The sequence below is a fragment of the Glandiceps talaboti genome, chromosome 14, assembly GCF_964340395.1.
Source record: "Glandiceps talaboti chromosome 14, keGlaTala1.1, whole genome shotgun sequence".
In the NCBI taxonomy this organism is placed as follows: Eukaryota; Metazoa; Hemichordata; class Enteropneusta; family Spengelidae; genus Glandiceps; species Glandiceps talaboti.
The window spans coordinates 5,197,077-5,223,463 of NC_135562.1; the positions used below are offsets into that span (position 1 = coordinate 5,197,077).

General features: G+C 35.4%; 2 protein-coding genes across 2 annotated transcripts in view; one reads left to right on the forward strand and one right to left on the reverse strand.

The window, feature by feature from the left end:
• Window positions 1–13,416: 13,416 nt before the first annotated feature.
• Window positions 13,417–15,679, reverse strand: LOC144445552 (serine/threonine-protein kinase mos-like). Its single transcript, XM_078135152.1, has one exon. The coding sequence runs from the start codon at window positions 15,511–15,513 to the stop codon at window positions 14,410–14,412; it is 1,104 nt and encodes a 367-aa protein (XP_077991278.1). The 5' UTR covers window positions 15,514–15,679; the 3' UTR covers window positions 13,417–14,409.
• A 5,250-nt stretch (window positions 15,680–20,929) lies between these two features.
• The window catches only part of LOC144445556 (small ribosomal subunit protein eS21-like), a 372,415-nt gene continuing 366,957 nt past the window's right edge, over window positions 20,930–26,387 (forward strand). The window contains exon 1 of the mRNA XM_078135156.1: window positions 20,930–20,940. The gene's annotated coding sequence lies outside the window, so the exon portion shown is untranslated. The remainder of the gene's footprint in view (window positions 20,941–26,387) is intronic.

Here is a 26,387-nt window from a genome sequence, read left to right on the forward strand (position 1 = left end):
TACTACAGATTCGTGAATGGGCACACACAGACTCGACACTGTTGCAGTTACACTCATCCAGTTACTACAGATTCGTGAATGGGCACACACAGAGTCGACACTGTTGCAGTTACACTCATCAAGTTACTACAGATTCGTGAATAGGCACACATAGACTCGACACTGTTGCAGTTACACTCATCCAGTTACTACAGATTCGTGAACGGGCACACACAGAGTCGACACTGCACTGAGCGGCGTTTTCAAATAGGAAGTTGGCGCGTAAACAGTACCTTCCACACAACTTTAATTTGCTAAACCAACGTCGCTTTTTTTCTCCTGATTGTAAAAATGGGTTGGCGCTGAACCAAGTATTTGGCCCATTTCCATTGGTTAATATTGTGTACAATAATTTTGCTACTAACGTTTGTTCTATTATCAAAATCAACAATATAAATTCCATATATAACAAATAAATAATTCACGATTCATCGTTTTGGCATTGTGTCAAACTACTTTTAACTGTGTTCTTTATATTGCTTTGTTATTTTATCCCATTCAGTCGCTTTTACATTTGCAAACGTTAAGCGCCTCTAAACTGTGTGAGTTCGATTTTATGGCGCGTTGTTTGTGAATTTCGAAAACGTTGTCGAAAATTTACCAAATCGTCCTGGGAATGTGTAAAATTGTGATGTTTGAGTTTACAAAAAATATGAATAATATCAACAAAATAGGCGTTCGTCATGAAATTTAAGAACGGTAGAACTGGGTCATTGAAGGGCGGATAGTATTTCTCTAACACAGCATACATATAACCCATGGATAACCCAATGTGTAAATAGGTGGTTCACACCCACCCAAAACTTAGTAATTACGTCTCCATGGAAACAGTTTATGTGCGTCAAACAAGTTAAAATAGTGTCTCGCAATCAATTGAAAAAGAGAATATTATTCGTAGTTTACTCTACGCAAATGGTGTTAGTAACCGAAATATTTTGAGAATTTGTAGAAAAAAATGAGGGTTAGAAGTACATATGTATGATCGCCTGCAGTGCCCTGTTCGACCTCCCATTGATGTCACCGTGTATTTAAATAGCAACGTCGTTCTTATAGACATGCGTAATACATGATGACATCACGTCCATTCTGTGTCATCGTGTCAAATTCGTCAGAAATGTTTCCCGCCCGATGAAAAATCATTTTTTTCTATGATTCAAATGTGTAGTCTCGAAATTTGGGTTTAAAATTTGCATATTGATTAACATATTCACATTTGATGATCAAGAATTAGTTATTTCGGCAAGGATGAAAATTGGGCTATACTTAATCAATAATTTCTACTCATTATCAACGCATGCGCAGATAGTACACCATTTGCGTCATTAGCTTCTTGACATTCAATTGTCATAAATTATGTTATGAAAATACTATATTGTCATGTTTACAATTTGTGATTTTCTGTGAGCCATTGTACTTCAAATACAAACTAAAATGTAAATATTCGGTGATTCCAAACTGCAACGTTGTCAAATTTTCAAAAGTTGTATGAAACATTATGTCGTTTCATTTCTCGTTGACGTTCAACGATGAAAATACATGCGAGGTATTGAAAAAAAGTTAAAATCATGCAAACTCACCGAGATTCGTCATAGGGCAAATTCTAATATCTAGTAGGTTTAGTTACTGAGCTGGGCTGTTGACCCGAGTCTTTTGGATACATTCTAGGTCTGAACCGTTAGCCTGAGCTGGGCTGGATTACTGGAAAATAAAATGAACATTGTAATAAATGAACAGCAGCTTACAACATGATTCTCCTGTGTCCGTTATTTCTCTGTAGCATAAACCCAAGAGGACAACCCAATTGTCTAGACCAAGAGCCAAGCCTAGCAGCCCAGCCTAGGATATCTCGTATGAGAACTTGCATGGTGGATAAAATTGTCATCTAACATGAGACATGTGAACAAAAACTATCCATCTTTTACCACCACGTGTGCTTGTGAAGTTCATTGACACTTCTGTGCCATATAAATAAATCTAGCAAGCGTCACGCTCTTGGCAGTGGCGTTTGTTAACGTATATAACAAGTACCAGCAAAACTTGATGTACGGTTGTATAAATATTAAAATGTCCTTAATCATACTGAATGGTATATTTGAGCACAACAGAATGATAACCTTGCAAGCAAATGTTATATAAACATCGTGTAATGTAACCATGGTAACAAAGATGAGACATATTTTATCTCTGTATGTTTTAGGGGACCAAGAAAACTTATTTTCACCAATCATTCATCCGATCAAAAATAGAATTACATTGTATAGCGATTGGCCTATCTGGCGTAGAAGATTTGGAGTACTGCCGTTCACTTGGCGATGCATTCTGGGAAAGAAACACTATCAGTCGGAATTCTGTAGAAATAAGACTATGAATATTATTTAAAGGGAAACACCACTCCAAGACATAATGAGGTCATTTTCATAAACTATTGGTTCTGGAGAGTTAATATATGATTTTACATCACCTACAATTACTTGTGATTTCAGACAAACATCAAGTTGATTTTTTGCCTTTATGGGAATGTTTGCTATATTTGTACCGGCTCAATTTACCATTCTCGACCATGCCTGGTCCTAAGTCGTGTACCTTTACTAGTCTGAAACTACAGTGACATTGTTTTTCTATTTATAAGTTATTAAATTTCATTGATATTATAATTGGCTGTTAGTAATTTGCATAGTCACGTGCAGGATATAAGCGCACAATGACTGTGTATATTTTCTGTCATTATTTTTACGTAATCATTGCCTGAACGAAGTAACGGTATGCTTTCCAAAGTGACAAGTCATGCAACTCATAACGTTTTACGTTAGCCTTATTAATACAACATGAAATGATTATATGTTTTAGATAACATGACCTCAGAAAATAGAGTAAGTAGGTCCTGATTTTATTGATTTTATTTTATCTTTTTAATTGTTTTTATTTTTGAAAAATATTACTTTGACCCAAAACCAGACAAAAAGTCGGTCAGAATACCCCTTCTGTGATAGTTTTAAATATGTACAAACATCCCTGGTGAAAGAAAACAGACATGGCAAGGTATAGAAAGTCAAGAAGACAAATAATTTCTTCTCTTTTTGTTATAAATGTTTAGAAATGTCTAGGGTTGGACGCTTAAACTAGGGTTGGTCGGGTTCTCGGAAAAAATATCTGGTTCTGGTCAGCGCGCGCGTGCCCTGAATACCCTCGCATTGATCCTTTTTTTCGATAATTTTTGCTTTCCCGTTCCTGATTTATTCCTGATATCAGGAGAACAAGCAGCTGAAATCTACCCTACATGCCAAGACTGCTTAAATACAAAGCCTAAACTGCTTCGAAGAAAAAGGAAGTTTTTCAAGAGATAAATATGATAGAACAGAGTATTATAGTGTCAAAAAAATGTGTATTTACTAATTTGCAAAAAAAAAAAAAAAAAAAAAAAAAAAAAATAGAAAAAAAAATTCGCGTCGTCGCACCACTTTAGAAAGTTTACCCTGACCAGAACCCGATTTTTTTTGCCTTATCTTTATTATTGGTGGCCGAGTGGTTAAAGGACTGGTCTCTTACCACTGCGGTCGGATTTAAAGACCTGATGCTGGTGACCACGTTGTGAACAAGGAGATTAGTGGAAATGTCATGTCTCATATATACAAAAACAAACAAACAAACAAACAGACAAATAAAGCAGTGTTATCACTATAATGAATATGCCATTTTGTTCTAAATCAACTCACTTGTAAACCTGCCGATGTGCAGAAAGCCGTCACAGTGGAACAAATTTCGTAGTCCATTTATGAAAAGCCGTGTAGTACTACCAAACGTAAGGTAAAACGAGATTGTAGTCAGGTTTGACAAATTCCTGTTGGTCGAAATTTTTCAGACAAAGTCTTTTGTCAGCTATGAATAATTTTGAATTGGTTAAAAAGATAGACCATGCAAATAGTAGTGTAGAATAGAATAGAATAGAGTAGAGAAGAATAGAATAGAATAGAATAGAATAGAATAGAATAGAATAGAATAGAATAGAGTAGGGTAGGGTAGAATAGAATATATATAATAGAGTAGGGTAGAATCGAATAGAATAAAATGGTAAGAATAGAATAGAATAGGATAGAATAGCATAGAATAGAATAGAAAAGAAAAGATAGAATAGAATAGAATAAAATAAAATAGAATAGAACAGAATAGTAAGAATAGAATAGGATAGAATAGAATAGTAAAGTATAGTATATAATAGAATAGAATAGAATAGAATAGAATAGGATAGGATATGATAGAATAGAATAGAATAGAATAGAATAGAATAGAATAGAATAGAATAGAATGGAATAGAATAAATAATGACCTTGATTTACCCTTGACATATACTTAATAATCAATATAATGAATTCACATCATTGGAAATGCTATTTTTGGTATGCTTACACATCTGACTCACACACGTGTACACGTAGATGAACACTACATGCTGGTTTTATTCCGTTACAGATTTTCACTTTAGGTGATAGTAAAGCTCAAAACAATTCATCATCTCACAGTAATGTTCTGTAAAAGACACACAATCTAGTAGAAAACATGTCACGGTATGGCGGTGTGTCAAATTCCAGTATCTACAATTCATACCCGTGGGTATTATCATTTTAATATCAATGTAATTTCATTTTATCACCTTGTATCTACTTGGTAGGTATCCTGGTGTTTAACAACAACATTAATAAATAATTTAATAATACAATATTGCATTAGTTGTAACATATGTTGTTGATAACTTGTTAGACATCATGCCCATTTGTTATTTATAAGTTAAGAGAGATGGACGTAAACACAACATGGTGGATCCATACTGTCACGTTCGTTACTTTCCCAACCAACAATAACGGTTTCATCCAATAGTAGTAAAGTAGTAGGTTGAAATCGTGATAGCATTGGGGCTTTGGTTTTAGGATGTGGGCCCAAAAATCAATTTGTATGATTTTTTGTACCATAATGTGTACATCTACATAAATACATTTACCAAAATGTATTTAAATACTGTTCAGTGTGTACATGAGTAAGTCAGTATATCTGACAAAACAGCTAGCGCAGCTTTAAGTGGCTGTTTTTTGTCATTGTTTTCATCTGGATAGCGTATAACTGATATACGCATGCAGATAATAGATTCTTGTTCAATACCCGCCACCTGTCATATCAGGATGAACTGTGTCTGAACTGGCTTGATATGATATTGTAACTCAATCAAAACTCAGGGTCGTACTAATTATTCGTGTGAGTTCAGAATATTCAATATACAGAATACCGTCCTAACCAAGACATGTGTGTTAAAATACTTCAAAAACTTGATAAGGGACTGAACATTAAATACAGGCGAGGCGGGGGAAACGTTGGATTTTTTTTTTTTTTTTTTTTTTTTTTTGGGGGGGGGGTCACAATTTTTAATACAAGTGTTTGGGGAGGGTTACTATATTTTGTGCAATTGTATTTTTGATCACAAATATTCCAATGATACAAGATGGGAGGTTCAGGAATTTTTGTTGTAGGTCAGTGGATTCAATCTTTTCTATGCATTGACCTGAAAGAAAAACGCCAGCCTGCCTCCTGTGATTTATGTCTAGTCCTTTTAAAACATCTGCAAAGGGTGTAAATTTTTAATCCTGCCCAGTTGCCAGAAAATTGCGAAAGAACATGCAGTGACGTAGTAAACTGTTTGCATATCAAGGTATGTTCTACATAATTACTTAAAGAGGCGTAAGCTCATTTTATAACCTTTTTACTCAAATGAAAATATTTCAATAAAACCACCTTCTAGTATAATGTTAATATAGATGCATGTCTTCTGTAATATTACGATTGTCTTCCGGCGATGTTAGAACATTTGATTGCATTGTAGGAATTTCCTGAACATTTTTATACGTATCATAAATTACGTCATCTTAAAACCAGGTTTGAGTTAAGTGAATTACAAGTGGTGGTTAAGTGTGCTTCATTAGGTACAATAATTAATGTGAGTACCTTTTGAATATGTAGTAATAACTATGCCTAACTATGTAGAAACTCAGCCTGTGTCCCTTTAATCGTGAGAAATCGTGAGAACTTTGGTACGTACATATGTTTCACATACAGTTTGATAGAATACATAAATTATGACGAGGTAAATTGTATTAGTTTACTACACTCTTCATTCTAAAATCCCCTTACACACTCGTTAAATTTTATAAACCAGTCACAGCTCTATACTTAAGTGGCTCCACAGACCCCCACCTTCCTAGTGTTTACGTCTAGCCCCTTTAAAGCATCTGCAAGGGGTGTCAATGTTCAATCCTGCCCAGTCATCAGAAAATAGCGAAAGATTTAAACTTTAGTTGACCCTTGGCCACGATGTCCACTTTTGTCTTTTTACCATGTAACAGTTGCTCATTTCATTGCTGTTCAAAATGGCAACGTATTGACAGGTTTTTATAGGAACTAGGTCACATTCACAAATACTAGCGTATTTTACCAAAAATTACAATCAAATTATTTACTTGTAGGGTTATCTTGTAATTTGTTCGATTGAACAGCAAACCGTATAATTAAAGCATAACAATATAATACACTTCAAATATTGAGTAAAATATACATTTCATATTTTAACTATTATAATCGACTGTAGAATTAACACTAAATGAATGAAACTATATATTTTAATATAAGTGAACTTTTAACATCATCAATTTCAATTGTTGTAAAATATGACGTGTAAATATATTATTACAATGAATTTATTTTTATCAAGGTAAATTTCCATGACACGTTTCTAACGGTTACAAATAGGTAAGAACTGTATTGAAATTGATATAGAAATGGAACGAGAGGGTCTTTGTAAATGTATTTAAATATTTACATTCTCGTTAATGTGAAATGAACGATAGTGCTTTAGAAAATGCCTGTAAACAGTTCTATCTCTGTGTCTGGATTTCATTTGTAATGGTATCATGTCGACCTTGGGAAATGGACTCCCTTTTCACGTAGGTGTTTAGTATTTGCTAGACCCTATAAATATTACTATTTTTAACTTTGAAGTGGGCGTTAAAAGAATACAGGTGGTTCGATAATGTGTCATTCGGTTAAGGGGTTGCACCTGCATGGGGGCATATTGTGAAACGGGCTCTGACTCCCTAGGTAGCTTTATACAAATGAATATGTACATTTCCCATCATTCAATGCGCTGTCGTCTGGCCAGGTGCCAGAAAATAAATATTACCCATTAATAATTTCGTAAAAATGCTGGACATGTATTCGTCATGGCCTGCTATATAATTGTTTTGATATGGATTCTCGAATTGGAGAAAATCGAACTTGAATCAACTGTAATTTACAATATCAAGACCTGTAAACAGTTTGGGTTGAGATGAAATAACGAGTTAAACGTTTATATATAGGGCAATTGAAATGACAGGCAGTATTACAGAACGCGTTACACGTCATTTTAAACTCAGAATATAATTTTTGATATTACAAATACCCTCATTACCTTTTCAAAAATTGTTTGTGTATCTGTTGTCTAGCGCATCGCAGGTGACTCAGGCTACGGCTGACTCACACTTTCAAAGATCAAACGACCAACGTTTGTATCCGACGCCCCCGCATTTGTATATTTTTGCGTTGTATGAATCATAACATGCATTCGTCTAGAAAAAAACAACATGGCCATGTTTTCAAATCAGCTGTTATTCAATTGACACTTGAAGGTCTTTCTCGGTAATTTTTTCAAAATAATTCATTTTAGAACATTTATATTCTGTTCTAAGGTAGGAGGTAGATAAAAACGTGGAGTAAAAAAAAAACAATGCCTAGCGTTCTAAATGTTAACAATAGATGGAATTGTATACATGTCAGTTTGTATATCTAGTTCCTGGTCGTAGTACATACCCGTACGTTTTAAAGCCATTTTCATCTTAGCTCGCCGAAACAGAGTGTATCACAAATATACCGTCATCTTGGTTCTTACAACATTTGAAGATATATATAAGGACAACACTTCAGACACACACCTGTCTCTTACAAATGAAAACAAAATAATTAGTACACACTCTTACTACAGGACCCATTGAAGTAGACTACATGCAGTGTAACATGTACACATTTTCCTATACTCCAAAAACTTCAGTGGTAACAATGTATTAAAATCACTTGAAGTTTATTTTCATTTGTAAAGAGTGGATGTTTCTGAAAGTGTCCTCATCAACCAATATTGTATGAACCAAGATGAAAATACAAGACACACACCTATAGTATAATACACAGTTTTGGCGAGACTAGGTGAAATTGACGGTATTAAACCCATAACGTAACGGTCTCCTTCTCGTTGATTTCGATTTAAACGTGTTGGTGTAAGTACGTTTAACAAACTCACTCCATATTGCATTCTTACAACATGTGAATGGTCAAAAACCAATTACGAATTTCTTTGACTAAATCTTATATTTTGGACGTTTGATTGTTTGTTCCTTTTACTGTCTCTATAACAAAATATAATGGACAGATATTTACTTTATTTCATTATTTCTCTGCAACACTGTGATGCTTATTCTTTTAATTCGTTAGCCCTTATACATCTCAAAGTTGTCATTTAGTATACCTGTTATGGACATTCTCGGTAAATATCAGTCTTTCAGAATTAATTTTACTCAGTTGTACAATATTTGAAATACGACATTCAGAAAAAATTATAAGGGTAAGATAAAACTATCCCCAATAAATCAGTATTTTGTCATATACATTTTATGGTCACACTTTATAGGTTATAACACAACTCTTATATGTAATATTTTGATATATTTCAAAAAGGTGGTGATGAATCGATATAGCACAATGAGGGATTAATAAAATCAATATAATAAAATATCATCTGTCATCCTTGTGAAGGTCACCCTGACGTTTAGAGTATGACGTCATCATTTGGTACATGAATCAAAAAATGGCCGTCATATCATTTGAATCATCGAAAGAGAGAATCAGAGGAGGTGGGGAGGGGGTGAAGAATGAAAAAGAGACGTGAAGAAAGGGAGGGGAGCGGAGGGAGAGGAAGAGAAGAGAAGAGAAGAGAAGAGAAGAGAAGAGAAGAGAAGAGAAGAGAGGAGAGGAGAAGAGATGTGAAAAAACATACATATCGAGACAAGACTGCAGGAACAGACAATTAACGTCTTGCAATTTGAAAGTAAAATTTCATACTATTGTCAGATTTCTTTCAACTTTGAAGTTATTAGCAGACTGAGTTCAGATATCATTTTAAGTGATGCTGTGCAATAAGATATAAAACAAGGCCATCAATCCAATCCCCAACATTCATGTTGTGGCATCCAGAAAGTTGTCTACAAATGTAAGACAAGAGAAACTAGCAGATATTCTAAAATATATGTTACTTTGCAATTTTATAGTTAGCAAAGCCCAGGATCTTACACGTGTAATGTCATCTCAGTTGTTTGATGGTAGCCTATGTTTGATGTTATATATATATATATATATATATATATATATATATATATATATATTCCGTTGTATATTTCTTTGAATTCAACAAATCAGTTATGAAAAAGTGTTATACATTTCTTTCATCCGATACATTAATTAACAAAACATGTTGCACATTTCATGAATTGAACATATTAAAGTTGCCATATGGATGAGGATTTAATTTTGGATTTATAATTTTATATAAAAAAAATAATCATGGCCTTCCTCTTGAAAAATCACTGGAACTCCATTGACAAAGTCATGTTTGTAACTCAATGCATTGCAAAAAGCTCAAAATAGGTGTACTAAAAAGTTTGTTATTGTATGTACAATAACAAACATTTTGCACGTTTATTAATCTTTTTTTTTATTTGTAATTTGTTTGCGTTACAAGCAATGACTTTTGGCATATGTTGTTTTACATTGATTTATCAAGTAGGAAGCCATTATAAAATTGTTTTAAAAATAAAAAATAAAAAATAAATACCAAATCCTCATCCAAATGGCCACTTGTAAATTAGCCACACTATGTCAATATGTCTAGACATTGAATGAGCACGTGTCTCTATGACCTGATGGTATCGACACACATTGTTGCAATGCGATTGACGACTAAACAAAATTACCAGATGTCTACCAGACTATTCATTAGACAAAAGACTTCAAATGACACATCAGAACAACACTTATCTGCAAAATGAAAGTTTTAGGTCGGTTGCGTGATTCCTCACACCGGCAGCTTGCGGTGAGCGATGGAGGGTCACTACCCGGGGAAGTTACAGCTGCCTCAACTGTCGATGTAAATGTATAGATTGTTAGACATTGCATAATTCACCAATTCCTAACTCATCTTACTTTAAGTATGGACATGCCATAAAGATAGCCTAATCACGTGAGCAATATCGCACTTTTATCGGTAGGATACCTGACAAGATATGATATCATTGGCCTGCCCTATTTTAAAGAAATGACTGTAAACTGACCAGCACATCGAATTGTGACGTCATTTCCTGTCAAATTCTTACCCTTTATCTTAATATAATGCTTTTATGATAAAGGATGTTAAATATACGATCAAGTATATTCCTTAGCATAAACACCAGTAGTTGCATTGTGCTACAAAGAAGTTTAAATACGTTATCACCAAGTTTACTCGGTGGGTATACATTATGTCTTTCAATATCTACATTGTTCCCAACATAACGGATAATGCGTATAAACGTACTTGTGTTTTGAACGTACATAAGTATTTGCTTCTATACTTAGTTCTTGCCAAGTTATGATCTATTTTGGTAAAATTGTTGTCTTTCAGTTACTTTATTTTAAACAATCTCCATTTCAATCTGATATAAAATGTGACACAGAATGGTTGGGGATATGACAATCTATCCAGATGATAATATACACATTGTACGAGGTAGTTAGACATACCGACATTTCCTACAAGCTAGCAAATCCTCACATTAGATATATTTCTGTGTTTTCTACGTGTCATTTATAGCGATGGCATTTACTGCTTCTCACTTTACAAATAACTAGCATGAAGGGAGATGGCAATGTAGTCTGAAATCCAGGCTGCTAATATAGTTTAAGAGTAAATGAATACATTAATTATCATGCGGTAGTTACGAGAAAAAGGCTTACAATGCTTTGAGGTTACAAAGGGGTTATTACCATATTTGATTAACATTGATAAATTTCATTTATGGAAACAATACCTTTTATAAACACAAATTAAGCTGGTGGTGTAGAACCGTGGGAATTTCCACATCAAATATTTCAATATGGTTTTCATTGTTTGACCTGTCATGAGAATATTTCTGTAATTATAAAGTGAGTGAGTGAGTGTGAGTGAGTGAGTGAGTGTGTGAGTGAGTGAGTGAGTGAGTGAGTGAGTGTGTGAGTGAGTGAGTGAGTGAGTGAGTGAGTGAGTGAGTGAGTGAGTGAGTGAGTGAGTGAGTGAGTGATGAGTGAGTGAGTGAGTGAGTGAGTGAGTGAGTGAGTGAGTGAGTGAGTGGGTGGGTGGGTGGGTGGGTGGGTGGGTGAGTGTGAGTGAGTGAGTGAGTGAGTGAGTGAGTGAGTGAGTGAGTGAGTGAGTGGATGAAAGGGTAGCTGACTGGCTGGATGACCGGTTATATGTACATGTGTGAATAGGGTATGGCTAGATGGACAGATAGATAAGCGAATGGATGCGGGGAAAGTGTGGGTGGCTGGATGATTGATGGATGGATGTATGGATGGATAGATATATTGATGAGTGCACGAATGAATGAATGAATGAATGTATGTATGCATGGATGGATGGATGGATGGATGGATGGATGGATGGATGGATGAATGAATGAATGAATGGATGGATGGATGGATGGATGGATGGATGATGGATGGATGGATGGATGGATGGATGTATGGATGGATGGATGGATGGATGGATGGATGGATGAATGGATCGACGGAAAGAAGGATGGAGTGGTGGGTAGATGCTATAAAAGTAGACAGTTTGATCATGAGTGTTACCGTAGACTGATTGCCATTTATCATGTTACAGTCTCTGCTGTTTCAACCCATCTCATAGAAGACGTTCAACCCCTACACGTACAGTTACGTAATACGTAATGACACATAATGGCAATTTTCAAATCCCTTGCAAATGCAATTAATTTCAATTCAGGACAAATAAAACAGTTGTAAAGTTAATTTTGTGGCACAATGCATGAAGCTTGTACTAGTAAATTAGAATCATACAAAAGCCTGTTGCTGCACGACTAGATCGACAACATTTGATAAATATTATCGGCAGCAAATTGTCGGAAAACAGGCATGCGCATGATTAACATATCATGGTTTTGTACCTTGACCCTGTTAGACATACATGCAAATATAATGTACAAACTTGATTTTTACGTCACTGGAAAGCTTGATGTGAGATCGAAGTTTATGTAACACATGGAATCAAGTTTGAAAATATGATATAGAAATCTGATTTTAAGCGGGGTTTTTTTCCCCTGAAAATGTGAAAAGTTTGTCACGAAAGTGTGTTATTGGAAAAAAATAATACCTGTAGCATAAAAACCCGTTTCATTATTGTCTATAGTGGCAGTGAACCAGGTCAAACGTGGAGGGGAATGCAGAAAGAACAGTTTTAGTAAACGCGCAACTCGTTCACTTCGCTCAAACACCAAAAGTCTACTTCATGTACCCCGTTGTAATACAAAGTTATATGGTAAGTGTGGGTTCTCGCGAGCAGTGCCAGTCTTATGGAACAGTATACCAAATGAACTTCGTTCTTCACCAACTGTAGATAAATTTAAGAAGGATATATCAAGACACATCTACAAGAGCTTTCTAACCTTTTACATAGACCATGACGTCGTATTGGAATTTGGCGCTATGCAAATTATTGGGATTAATTTATTGATTGATTGATTGATTGATTGATTGATTGGACAGCTCAGAGTACAGACACATTTCACGATGGACCGGAGAGGGGATATTAAAAGGGATGTTATCGAAAGTGACGGACAAAAACACCCAGCATGGAATCTCTGCTTCACTACTTGAGAATATCATTTCCATTATGCAACATGTGTTTTGTAATTTCGATCCTATCAATCCAAATATTAGGTGCACTGCATAAATATGGGCCATAATTATAATTTCTTTAAAATTGTATGTTTAACAGTGTTCATAAATCCATATTATTACATCTTTTAGTTCAGCTGCTCTAGACTACACCCAATTTGTTGTAAATATATTTTGAATAGTACAACACATGTTGACATTTACTGCATTCATCCAGCTACTGTCACCATCACATGTACACACTCTTTTTTTTGTAAAGATAAATCACTCCACATTGTTATTATTATATAAAGGTTATATTGAATTTATTGATTTCATTGACACCTTTCAATTAAATAGACAATAAACAAAACCGATATCTAAATATTTTTCTGTTTTTTACATTTTTTTACATATAAAAGAATAACAGTACAAATAGAAAATAAGTACAAATCCATTGAAAATATATCAAGATACAGAAACATCCCTATTTTTCGAATTACAAAATTTACATTATATACACAATGCGCATGCGTGGTCCCTGGGAGACCAGTTTTGGCAAAATGGCTGAAGAGTAAATAGTTTCGTATGTAAAAGTGTTCACCGTTTTTTGCGACATTCTATGCCAAAAAAGAGGCCGAATTTGTTCAAGCACAGTGTCTCATGTCGTAAACTATATCTGTTGAGCGAAATGTGAGGGTGGGTGCTCCGAGCTATTTTAGAATACAACTTCGATTAAAAACAGGTATAGAAAAAATTATCGTCAGCTTAATCACACACTACAAATGTTACATCAAAAAAATTAAATTAAAAGATATTGAAAATAAAACCAATCGCACATTGCACAATAAAGTCACATAAAATACATGAACAATTTAAGCTCGCACAGTAAATCGCCCTTACGAAAACATACTAAAACATAGTCGTTCAGTTGCTTTGTAAATTTGTGTCACACCTCTCACTCGTGTTCGACCCCGTCACATATACGTTTACAATTACATTTGCATGAGAATAACGACCTGTCATCGGCGTTTGACAGTCTAACAAACATGGTCATATTTTCTGTATAATATTTACACGCTATCGTAGCGAAAATAGAGCAATATCATTGATGTATAAATTTAGAATTATATTTAAATATATATATATTATTTGTCTTGATTCTATGGAAGACATACTAACGCGCAGTACAAGGCACTGGTGGTCTAACGTCACCTCGTCGATGTGTTAATATTCCAGCGTTATTTGGAAGACAAATGGAATAAATTGGCAATGTCGTCAAAATTGATTTCAGAAGCCCATATAACGGGCCGGGTCATATATGTTTTCTAAATTTGCCTACCATTTCAGTGTTGTTGTTGGGGAAGACAGTTTCTCGACTAGTCTCGCAGCCGCTGGTCTCTGTTCAGGTTTTGGCGACCAACATTGCATTATCATATCCACAAACCACGTCTCGTTCATGTCATTCAAAAAATTCGGCTCGAAAGAAGGTCGGAGGTGGTATGCGACGACACCGAATATGACAACATGTTGGTTCTCCCCGGCGAAAGGTTGTTCCCGCGTTACCATTTGCCATAGTGTAACTCCAAACGAATATATGTCCGCTTTAGTTGTTGGGGCATCCCCGCGGAGAAGCTCCGGGGCTCTGTAAGCAAATGTACCCGTCAAATATGACCTCTGAGTTGGGCTAACAACCCCTTGGCCTTCCTCTTTCACAGTCTGACAGCACCCAAAATCGGCCAATTTACACGTGTCATTAGGAGTAATTATAACGTTTGATGGTTTTAAGTCTAAATGGACAATTCCGTTGTCATGAGTGTAACGCAAAGCGTTCGCAATATCTAGCGAATAACCCAGCCTCCGTTCCCGTGGTAGAGGACCAGGTATGTCGTTAATCAACTGTTGTAAATTCATGTCCCCCGCATACTCCATAATAATAAACGCACAATTTGAACCGTTCGAACCAGCACTGGCTAGTATAGTCTTCACAATATTGCTGTGTTTGAGTCGTAGTCCGGCCAATTCTGCTTTAAAGCTCTCGACCGCAGCTCTCTTGTTTTTGGTGAACACATTTATTCTCTTGACAGCCACCCTATTACCTCCATACGTGCCTTCATACACGGCTCCGAAGCCTCCACTGCCGATAAGTTTGTGAATTTCAATATCTTCAAAATGAAGACCTCTCGCAACAATTTGCATTGACGACAGGCATGACGTACTGTTACTGTTGAAATCTCCACTAAAAGTATAGTCAATCTCTGGCCGTAACGCTTCTGTAGGCATGTTGTCGTCGAGCAAGGATGCGTACGAAGTTTTACGTCGCCGTTTGTACCTTCGAGGTTTTGGACGGTGAATATTCGCCTGCCGTTCTCTCATCTGGTTTAACACCGGCCGAAGCCTGCGCAGGAAGAGCCGAAGAATTTGTAATAATATTTTTGTCATTGTTTCTGTTGGTTGTTGTTTTTTCACTGGTGGAAACAAATTTTAGCACCTGTTAGCTTCAATTCCACGAGTCGTTACAATAATAGGAGATCAGAGAAGTAGTGCTGTCTGCGCAACGACGAACACCACTCTCTCAAAATGACAATTCAGCCAACCCGTTTATTCTTTACCAGTACTCTGCATAATTATAAGCGCTTTTTATGTTTGAATACATATTTTCGTATTGTCTGATGACGGACATGTACGTCATCATCCAATCAGCAAACGTCATTTAATTTTGCAAGCATGCTACATTGTCGTGGAAACTATTTTTGTCATCCCACCATATGGTGGAGATCAGAATCTAAATAGAATAGACCATTTTTTTACGAAGGGGTTTGACGGTATATGGATGGAGGGGCTATGTGACAGGTGAAGCCGTAATATAATATTCAAAAAACGTTGGGAGTTTATATGTATTGTATTGATAACAATCAACGACTGTTAAGTAGGTCAATGAAAGGTCGCCAATTTTATATTACATTACTATAAGTCCTAATGCTCTATCAATCGAGTGGCTCTATCGTGCATTAGGTATACTGTCAAAGAATGTTTATCCGAAATAAAAGCCGAATTCAGTTTGCCTATTTTACAATGGAGAGTGTCGAGAACCCTGCTTAAAGAAGTTGTTTTTTTTGCTTTTGTTTTTGTCAATATTCCACTTTTACATCTTCTATTCTATTCTATTCTATTCTATTCTATTCTATTCTATTCTATTCTATTCTATTCTATTCTATTCTATTCTAAATTAGTCAAAAATGGGATCTTGGCCTCAGCACCAGACCTGCACAGTGTCCCCCACTCGTATTATTTGCAATAAATCGATACATTTAGACGCAGACAGCATTTAGGTTTTCCCGCCAAATGTTCTTGAAACTTGTTCTGGCACATAGTGGAATCGAATTTGTGGAGAAAATGTTTAATTGCCATAAAAGAAAATTTCAAATGTGCAAAATCGGTGGCATTTATAATGTTTTGTTACAAAAGCAATAGTCAATAGTTTTATTACATTCAACATGTTGTTAAATGGTAAATGTGAATTGCAGGTCCAGACACGACCTCGTTGAATTTATTTTGAAAATAAATATCCATGTTCTATACAATGTACATAAAATTTCTCCCTCTACGTCAGTTTAATTAAAGCTCCCTTCACACTAGCCAGTGACGTCAGCTTTAGCCAATGTTATCGTTCACGTATTATGCTCCTCGAACACTTGAAGTATCAATACTATAAGGTGCTGCTATAACAATGGAAGCTATCTTAGGAACGAATATCAATGAAAATCAACGTTCTTACTAATAAAATATGTCGTATTAAACTGTACTATGGAAGTTTTTTTTGTCGGACTATGAGGTGGGGTGCACGTGGGGGGGGGGGGGGTCAACCGTAGTGTATTCAAACAAACCGACTACATTTTATTGTCCCCGAGAGTTAACACATTACTTGGCGGTCATATTGGCTTTCATATTAATTTTAATTTTTCAAACACAAAGTTACTACATTTTTGTTAATATTTTGACCTCTATTTTACAAATTTGTACAACTGGTGACCCCTGTTTTTTTAATTTTGTAACAAAGAATGGGTTGCAGGAACAGTTAAAGTTAACACTTCATTCCAGATGCGCATTTCATAAAAAATTGGTATATATAGATTAATTGTTACGTTTTAGAGCTTGACAGAACTGAAGTAAAATTGTAAATAGTTTGACAATTATGGAAAAAGTGTACGTCGTGACAATATTGAATGGAGGATGATTGCTAAGATAATGGTAGCTCACGCTAAGACAATGTCAATGTACAAAAGTTAGTAAGTTTTTGTCAAGTCAGATAATGGCAAGAAACAGTGATAACAAGAGTTCTGTGGAGCTATTATGATAAATGCTAGAAAGAAATTCAATTAGCCAAGCGACGTTTTGTTTCGAGTCAACTGGCTTTCATTTACATTTTGTCTATCACAAAGCTCCTGATGCAGTACACAAATTGGCACCACTATACCAGGAATGGGACACTGAAAAAGCATAAATTGGAGAGATGTTTGTGAAAAACTACAAAAAAGCAGGGTGATACAACAACATTGATGTAACTCAACTGTTGGACCGTTCTCTTTTCTTAATCAAAATAGTTTATTGATACATTATTTCATACCATATTGCTGTGTTGTCGGTCTCCATAAATTGTGCATAAATAAAAGTACACGATGACAAACACGCAAAGCTGAATAACTTGAAAACATTAATGATTTTCTTGGTATTGCTCTTACTATATATTACCTTTTTTTAATCTTACGGCCAGTTGTTCATTTGTCAGTACACATATGGACTCATAATGTATATGGGACTTAAAGACCAGACGGTCAATGACCCAACTGTTTATCCTTGGTATCAGTGACTAAAGCAATTAATTAGAGAATTCTTTTAGTTTTAGCAAACGTGTAATCATTCCTGTCACCCACAACTGCTTTGTAGCAAGCTGTACAACCAAACTCATTAACAGTCCATCGTCTGTGGTGAATTTGATGAGATGGTCTGGTCACAGGTGAACACATCTGTCTAGATGCCAGTTCGGAGAGAGACATTAATACTGGATAATGAAATAATTGCGTGATCAAGGTCCGTAGTAGACGGATAAAAAATGCAGTCATCTTCTAGATACTAATGAGGAGAAGAAAAACAACAAACAAAACTCGAGGTCATGCAAATATAGTAGGCTCAGCGGAGTAAACTCCATCTAAATATTAATGCATATACATCATGTCAATTTGTCGACCTATACTTAGAGAACAAAATCCATGTGTCTTGGGTATAAAACACGCCATTGTTATCTGGAAAGTGTAATATTTTTTTCGCCTGGACAAGAGAGGTTTGAATTTAGTCCTACACTAGATACAACGGAAACGTTTTGGAAATGTTTTAATTGTTAGATATTATTGACTTATTCGTAATATCTTAGACCCAGAATTGTATTGAATCATATGTGGGTTAACTATTTTATATGGCTTTACGCTTATAATGTCACAAGTATTCCTATCAAATTGATTTTTAGGTCCGCACCCATACTCAGTGGCACAAAGGCGATCACGATTTCAACCTGCTGCTGTAATGCTTTGGCTAAAGTCGACCTCTATTTAATATGTACCATGTTCCAATTATCGATATTTTTAGTGAATGTGTTGCTGGTTACCTTATTTTACAGTTACTGCAAAACGAGCTTAACAGGAATATATACCCCTAATAATGTCTTTTTTTCTATATTTCGTCATTCTTGGAAATTGACCTGCAATTTTATACAAATTACATAAAACTTGTATGTTTTTTTATACTTTTGATATTTGCAATGACTATTTTTATAACTGACGAAGATAACGTGGCCTAGTTCTTCATTTATATCTCAACAGTAACAAATTAAGTCAGATATTAAGTTTTGCAATTTGCAAATGAACTAAATTTTGCAAATGAAGTAAATTATTTTATTTATCCCGTCATATGGATTTGGTACACTGTCATAAATATCAAGATAAGAATATATTAGATTATTATTTTTCCGATGGAGGTTTTTCTTCCGTTCCAGTATTAAGTGAGTAGTTGTGTGTGTGTGTGTGTGTGTGTGTGCGTGCGTGCGTGCGTATGTGTGTGTGTGTGCGCGCGCGCACGCGTACGTGTGTGTAACTTGATCGAGTGAGTAAGTGAGTATTGATACTCGAGTGAGTGGTTAAGTGAGCTAGTGACCCGGAATAGACGAATATACATTAAACCATGTGGGTTTTTCCCATATTCTAGGAATATAGCCAGCAAATTAAACAAAAATACATAAGACTTGTATGATTTTTATGCTTATGATATTACCAATGTCCTATTTTCATAACTGATGAAGATAACGAGGCACAGTTTTTTTTATTCATATCTCATCAGTATACGGATTATGTCAGATACTAAATTTTGAAATATGCAAATGAACCTAATTATGAATGTTCGATAGAAATCGTTCGATGGCTACCACATATAGGCCATCACGAGGCACGTGCCTCAAAATTGTCATATATTATTAGGTAATCACATGGTAAGAATTACGACTAATGACCACATTGGAATCAACGTGTTATGAAATAGACATGAATCGTACACGGGCAGTACGTGGTCAAGTTGATTAAATTATATTATAATAATTAATTATACGTTGGAAAACATGTACAATCCTTGACAAAGCGCGAAGCATAACCGAGACGCATGGTTCGTCACTACGAGAGTGGTCACATTTGTGTTTGACGAATGAGACATGTATTTAGAAAAATATGTTGTTGTTTTTAAATAACGTTTTAAAATGTACAAGTGCATGTATCTTAACATCGTCAACTTGATTAATCATCTAAGCATATATTTATTTATTTATTTATTTACTTATTTATTTATCATGCAGTGATGTATTTTTTTTGAGCTTTGATATCTGTCTGTCTGTCTGTCTGTCTGTCTGTCTGTCTGTCTGTCTGTCTGTCTGTCTGTCTGTCTGTCTGTTTGTCTATCTGTCTGCTCCCTCCCTCCCCCTCCCCTCTCCCTCCCACCCGCCCTCCCTCCCTCTCTCCCTCCCTCCCCCCTCTCTCTCTCCCTCTCTCTCTCCCTCCCTCCCCTCTCTCTCTCAATCACATTGACTTTGAAAGTGAAGAGTACTGAAATAAATACTACTACTACTACTACTACTACTACTACTACTACTACTACTGCTGCTGCTACTACTACTACTACTACTACTACTACTACTACTACTACTACTACTACTACTACTACTACTACTTTCAAATAGATTATACACTCAACTCAGACTAGTTTTAACTAACGTAGTGTATGGGTCTCACACAGCAGAAAGTGATCATTTCGACGACAACCCAGGGTTTAATATATTTAACATTTTGACTAACAAGTTTAATCTGTCGTTGGTGTTTGTAGTTTGGTATACTTTTATATTTCGAAGAAATATGAACAGCCAACCCTAGATCCACTGTTTGAGCATCAGACCCGTAGAATCAAATCGTCGATGGATGGTCTACAAAAGGACGTAAAATGCCCTTATTTATCTATCGCAACAGGTTGTAATTGATAACAACACATGTACCTGTACACATCACAATTACCTCCTATGAATACTCGTGTGTGATCTCCACCCCAAAACTTGATGTTGAATTCTCCGAGATTCTCCTATGAGAGTGGTTGTATTAGAAATAGTTGTTTCTCTGAATGAAAGTGTACACTTGAGTGTCGAAGACCAAACCAAACGACAGCACATTTTATTTCAGGTATTATTGAGATTGGCTTCTGTGGTTATCGTTTCTGCTAGTCTATTCTTAGTAAATATGTTATATAGATAGCTACAGTTAGACCACAAATATAACCGACACAAGTTGCAGTGTCAAACAGACAGTATAACGTTTCCTTCACTTAATTTGGTGGTTTTTGATGGAAGATAAGAGCTAATACTTTGAATTGTTGCTGACATACGTTTTATCAGTAGTGTTTGTAGATAATTATTCACAATTTGAAACATATTTAAACGCCCTAGAATAAGTGGGTTTGTAGAATTTGCCCAGCAGACGACCTTTGCTGTGCACACGTGTACATATCAGATTATATTTAGAAGAGACGGTCGTATGATACTTAATTTATTCGCCAAATTCTAAATTTGGAATTTACTGAATTGAAACGTTTATGCTCCTAAAACACAATTTATGAGGTGACGGTACGATCAAAGACATCCATGCCAATAGGACACGTGGTGACATGTTGTTGTCCTTATCAGAACAATCAAAAATATTTGCTTTGTAAAAGTTCTTTAAAAAAAACATAAATCAAATCGTGACAACAATGCCGTAAGTGATATTTTGAGTCATTAAAGCCAAATTTCAAATGGGGAAGAGATGGCGACTTTTCCACAATTCGTTATTATTTTCAAATAAAACAAAAATAGAACATTTAATTATAACTTAAAAACATATGTATTTACTGAGCAGAACAAATAAACACCACACCCAATTATCTAGATTACATACATTTACTTTTATTGGCACATTTCCCTGTCTGTTTATTAGGTTTTTCAGACACTTCTACAAAAACTCCCGATGTGATAATTACAGTAAATGTGTAATTTACATAAACATTAATTTGAACTCAGCACCATTTGGATGACATACCCTCATGTTACTCAGTCGGCTAACTTTGATGCCCCATGCTTGTTAAGCATAACGATAAATAAACGGGTACCTACAGCCTTCAATAAGTCACTCAAGCATTACCGTGACTGATGTACTTCGGTCAAGAACAAAGGCCAAGGCCACGTGGTTTTTTTTTCTGGTCAGATAAAATTATTAAAATATTATTGTAAGTTCATTTATACTATGTATAGTTCGTTCAGCATATCAGCTTGACATCAAAGAAGTCCAGTGAGGGCCTCCGCTACTGGTTCAAGTGATGCAGAAGGAACTGGTGTGTCCGGAGAAAACTATTGTGGTACTGGTGTGCTCAGTACCATGTATGGCGGCGCAATGGACAACGTCTTCATACTTCACTTGAACTGCTGCTACACTGAACATGTTTTACAATGCTTGTAACTGTTTACAAATTATGTTAGCGAAGAATGTCGAAAAATGTTATCTTAATACAGTGCCATTCAGGAATGAATATTTTTAACGAAGACTGCCGAAAAATGCCGAATGAATTGTTATCATAATATAGAGTCTTTGAACAATACAATATCTGTAACTGTTTTCAGTTTTCTGTTCGCGAAGTACGCCGAAAAATGCCGATTGGCTTGCTACTATGATACAATGTCATTGGGCAACGCGACATTTGTAACCGTTTACAAATTTTGTTTGCGAAGAATGCCGAAAAATACCGATTGACAATACACCATGACTCCAATACATGATGTTATGTGTGCGCAAGAAAAATGCTTTTCCTGAATGAAATGGCGTTGTTATTTTTCTACTTCATCAAATTTCATGATTCCACCTGACGGTTTAATTACAATCTCATGTATCGATTTAATTTTTCATTTTCAAAATAACATTAAGTGCGTGCTTCTGTATAGTAATATAGCACAACACAATTATAAACAACATATGGAACAACAATGGAGGCAAGTAAACCAACATATACTGAATTCGTAGCTCAGAATAATTGTAGAACTTTCAGACCATATTTAGGAGCCTGTTTAATGTAAACATTTGACTCATGTAGTGAAACTTAATCAAAATTGATTTTTGAACCAAAAATCTTTTCTAACAGCTTAATATTCCTCATATCACTATTTTATTGGTAGTAACTTTAAGCTAAAAACGATTTACAAACTAATACCGAAAATTTGTATTGCTAGCCAAATACATATACAAGCAAGATCGCCTGTAATTATCTATGCAACAACACGGGGTTATATAATGTATGCAATACTTCACTGAAAGACCCTTAGGCTAGGATTACGTAATTATATGCCCGTATGTTGTCCAAGTATAAATACCATTCATTAAACACACACACACACACACACACACACACACACACACACACACACACACACATATATATATACATACATGTGCACGCACGCACGCACGCACACACGCACATCCATACATCCATGTATACCTGTACATACATCCATGTATACCTGTACATACATACATACATACATACATACATACATACATACATACATACATCCATCCATCCATCCATCCATCCATGCATGCATGCATGCATGCATGCATGCATGCATGCATACATACATACATACATACATACATACATACATACATACATACATACATACATATTGAAAACATCGTGTTTGCCGACAACTGTATGGACTCAAGCATTGTACAACAATTTAACCGCCCAAAATCAACAGCTGATGCAACAAAAAAAACCCCAGTTTTTGCAAAGCAGGCTCCCCCTCCCACATACATTCATCCATCAGTGGATTTGTCTTTTTTTCCCTTCACACCCAATATACCCCTATCCACTGAATATTGATTTAAATATGCGTACTTGTTAATATCATTTAATAGAAATTTGAGAATTAATAAATAGCCGTACGTATTTCCACAATTTGTATTAATTTTTAAATATTCAATTATAAAAGCGTGGTGCCTGGATGAAACAGGTCGTTGCCTAGTAACGACCTGCTTATGTTGCTATGGGCACGGCCTAAAAGTAGGCTTGTATGTATAATCTATGTTATTGGATTATTTGTTTTACTACTTTATCAAACAATGAAAGAATTTGTTGATTTGCACTGTCATGATATCAGTATTACATGTGGTTTTGGTGGACATTTTATCAATTAATAGGCAACAAATATATTAAACATCAGAATATCTTTATTGTCCATGTTACTGATGGAATTTCATCTTTTGGTTACTCTGGCTTTGTGAAATAATCATATAATATATAATACTGTAACCATAGACCCTTCGTGTAGGGTCTATGCTGTAACATTAAAAACTGTCATATCAAACATTAACGGGATAGCACACATCTTTGACGGTTGTGGTATATAACTATTATAGCTCTTGATGCGGTCCCGCTCAATGTATTCCAAAACGTAGCGAGTTTAAGTTATAGTATCATTTCTAGTATACGGTTATTAGCCAGCTGTTCTATGATGACGTCATTGAACGGTATTACGATGGTTATCATGCGATATTTGAATTTTACATCTGCAAAAAACACTAATTAAGATAAATACAAGGCAAAGTAGCAAACAAACAATGTTTTGTAATTATATATGGCCAAATTTCGGGGGCGGGGGGGGGGGAGCTTTGTCAAATGGAGGGGGTTACCATCAGTGTTTATTTGGAACTAATATTCAGAGGGAATGAACTCGCCTGCGAGTAATAAATATAGTTTTGACTAATTAAAATGCAAATAGAACTTTGAACGTCACTAGTATATACCTGTGTTTTATTATATTATTCAGTCAATCAATTTCGGATGGTATCAATTTACAACATGACGTGTTTTAGGTGAAAGCTACATATAAATGTATATGAGAAAAAACATGCAATGACATGCAATTGACCTTGTGAACGGCACCATACAGGTGTTCACAAACATTTTGATAAAATTGTGACGTCTTTCATCACATGACTAAAATGACAACCGCGTCATCAATCGTAATCAGATATGATACGGAAATTAAAAGATGTGTATCTCTCTTTCATCTTGCCGTGTGCGAACTTTTCTATGTTCAATGCTTTTCAATCCAACATGCGCGTATGTAAAGTGATATTCTGCAGACCCCGTGTTCCACATTTTGTCCTATTTAATTAATTCATTTTGTGTTTAATGTAGTCTCCACCATAGTCTAGCACCACCCTTCAACGAATCAGATTTCTCTTTCGGTCTAGCTCAGTGAAGTGCTGACATGCATGATTCAACCAAAGCCGCACAGTTATTAACATCATGCCTTCATTAATTAATCTCATAATTCTACCCAATAAAGTAAGTTAGTGTTTATTGGGAGCAGTAACGTAATATCCAAATATTTGTCAGATCAGGGCACTATTTATACACTGTTTATATCATTCTAAGAGTTGGGGTTTACTCATTTGCATGAACAACCTTTGGTTATGATTGATTCAGTTTGACCAGATGGGGCTAGAGACCACGTTGGCATCCAGAATATATCTGCCTCGGAATACAAACTTATAAGTTTTGTTGATGCTATGTTCAATAAAAACCGAGCTTTTTCAAAAATTCAATTAAAGATAAAAATAGGAGTCATTGTGCTGTTTTCTAAAATAAGAGGTTAACAACGTACCAAAAGAAAGTCATTAATTATTAGAATCTAATATGGCTGCCAAATACTATTTTGATGCTATATATGGAGAGTAACGGATCTTCGCTTTCTTTCAAAAACAAGACGATGAACTTCAAGATTTCTTTATCATTTCCAGACGACCAGGATCATGCTGTCATGTCAAAGTCTAGAGAAATTTTGAGAACTTGGATTTTGAAAAGATATTCGACCCGGCCGAGGTGCATTTTTTATATATTATATTTTGTACTAAGGATGTAATTTGATAGTATTTTTCATTTCAAATCATTGCATTTCATTGAAATTACCACCGTGAGTCATGTGGCAACATGATGCTCAATATACAAAGCCAGAGTAACAGACGAACATATATCTAAGCAAATGGAATGAAGAGATATAGATTGATCTAAAATAAAAATCTGTCGTTATTCGTGTTTACAGAAAAAATGTAGTCTTGGTTATTATTGAGTGCAATTCCTGACACAGGGTTAATAATAAACGTGCTGGTACTATGATATATACAGAGATTACAGAGGGTTACACCTTAACTTGTCTGATTTAACCTTATGTGGTAGAAAGGTCACTTTATTGAAGGTCATACTAAGTTAATGTCTGGTTATTTACCTTAGTTCCCCATTCTGTGGCAGGTTAATACATTATACATTATACCTAGATTCCATTCAAAGTGACAGGAACGGACATGATAAAGAGTTATAGAAAACGAAGTGTTTCATTCCCATGCTTATAGCAGGAATGTGGTTGTTGTTGAATAGGTTTAATGTAACAATAATGCACGTCACAGACAACATTACATATGATGGTGTGTATAAAACAAACTTTTCTGTACAATAATTGAACGATTTACCTAATTACATGTAATACGAATGAGTCCTTGGCTACATGCGCAAGTTTATGTATATATACCTGTTTCGAAGCCTAAGTGTATGCCCTTTGTCTGTCTGTCTGTCTGTCTGTCTGTCTGTCTGTCTGTCTGTCTGTCTGTCTGTCTGTCTGTCTGCCTGCCTGCCTGTCTGTC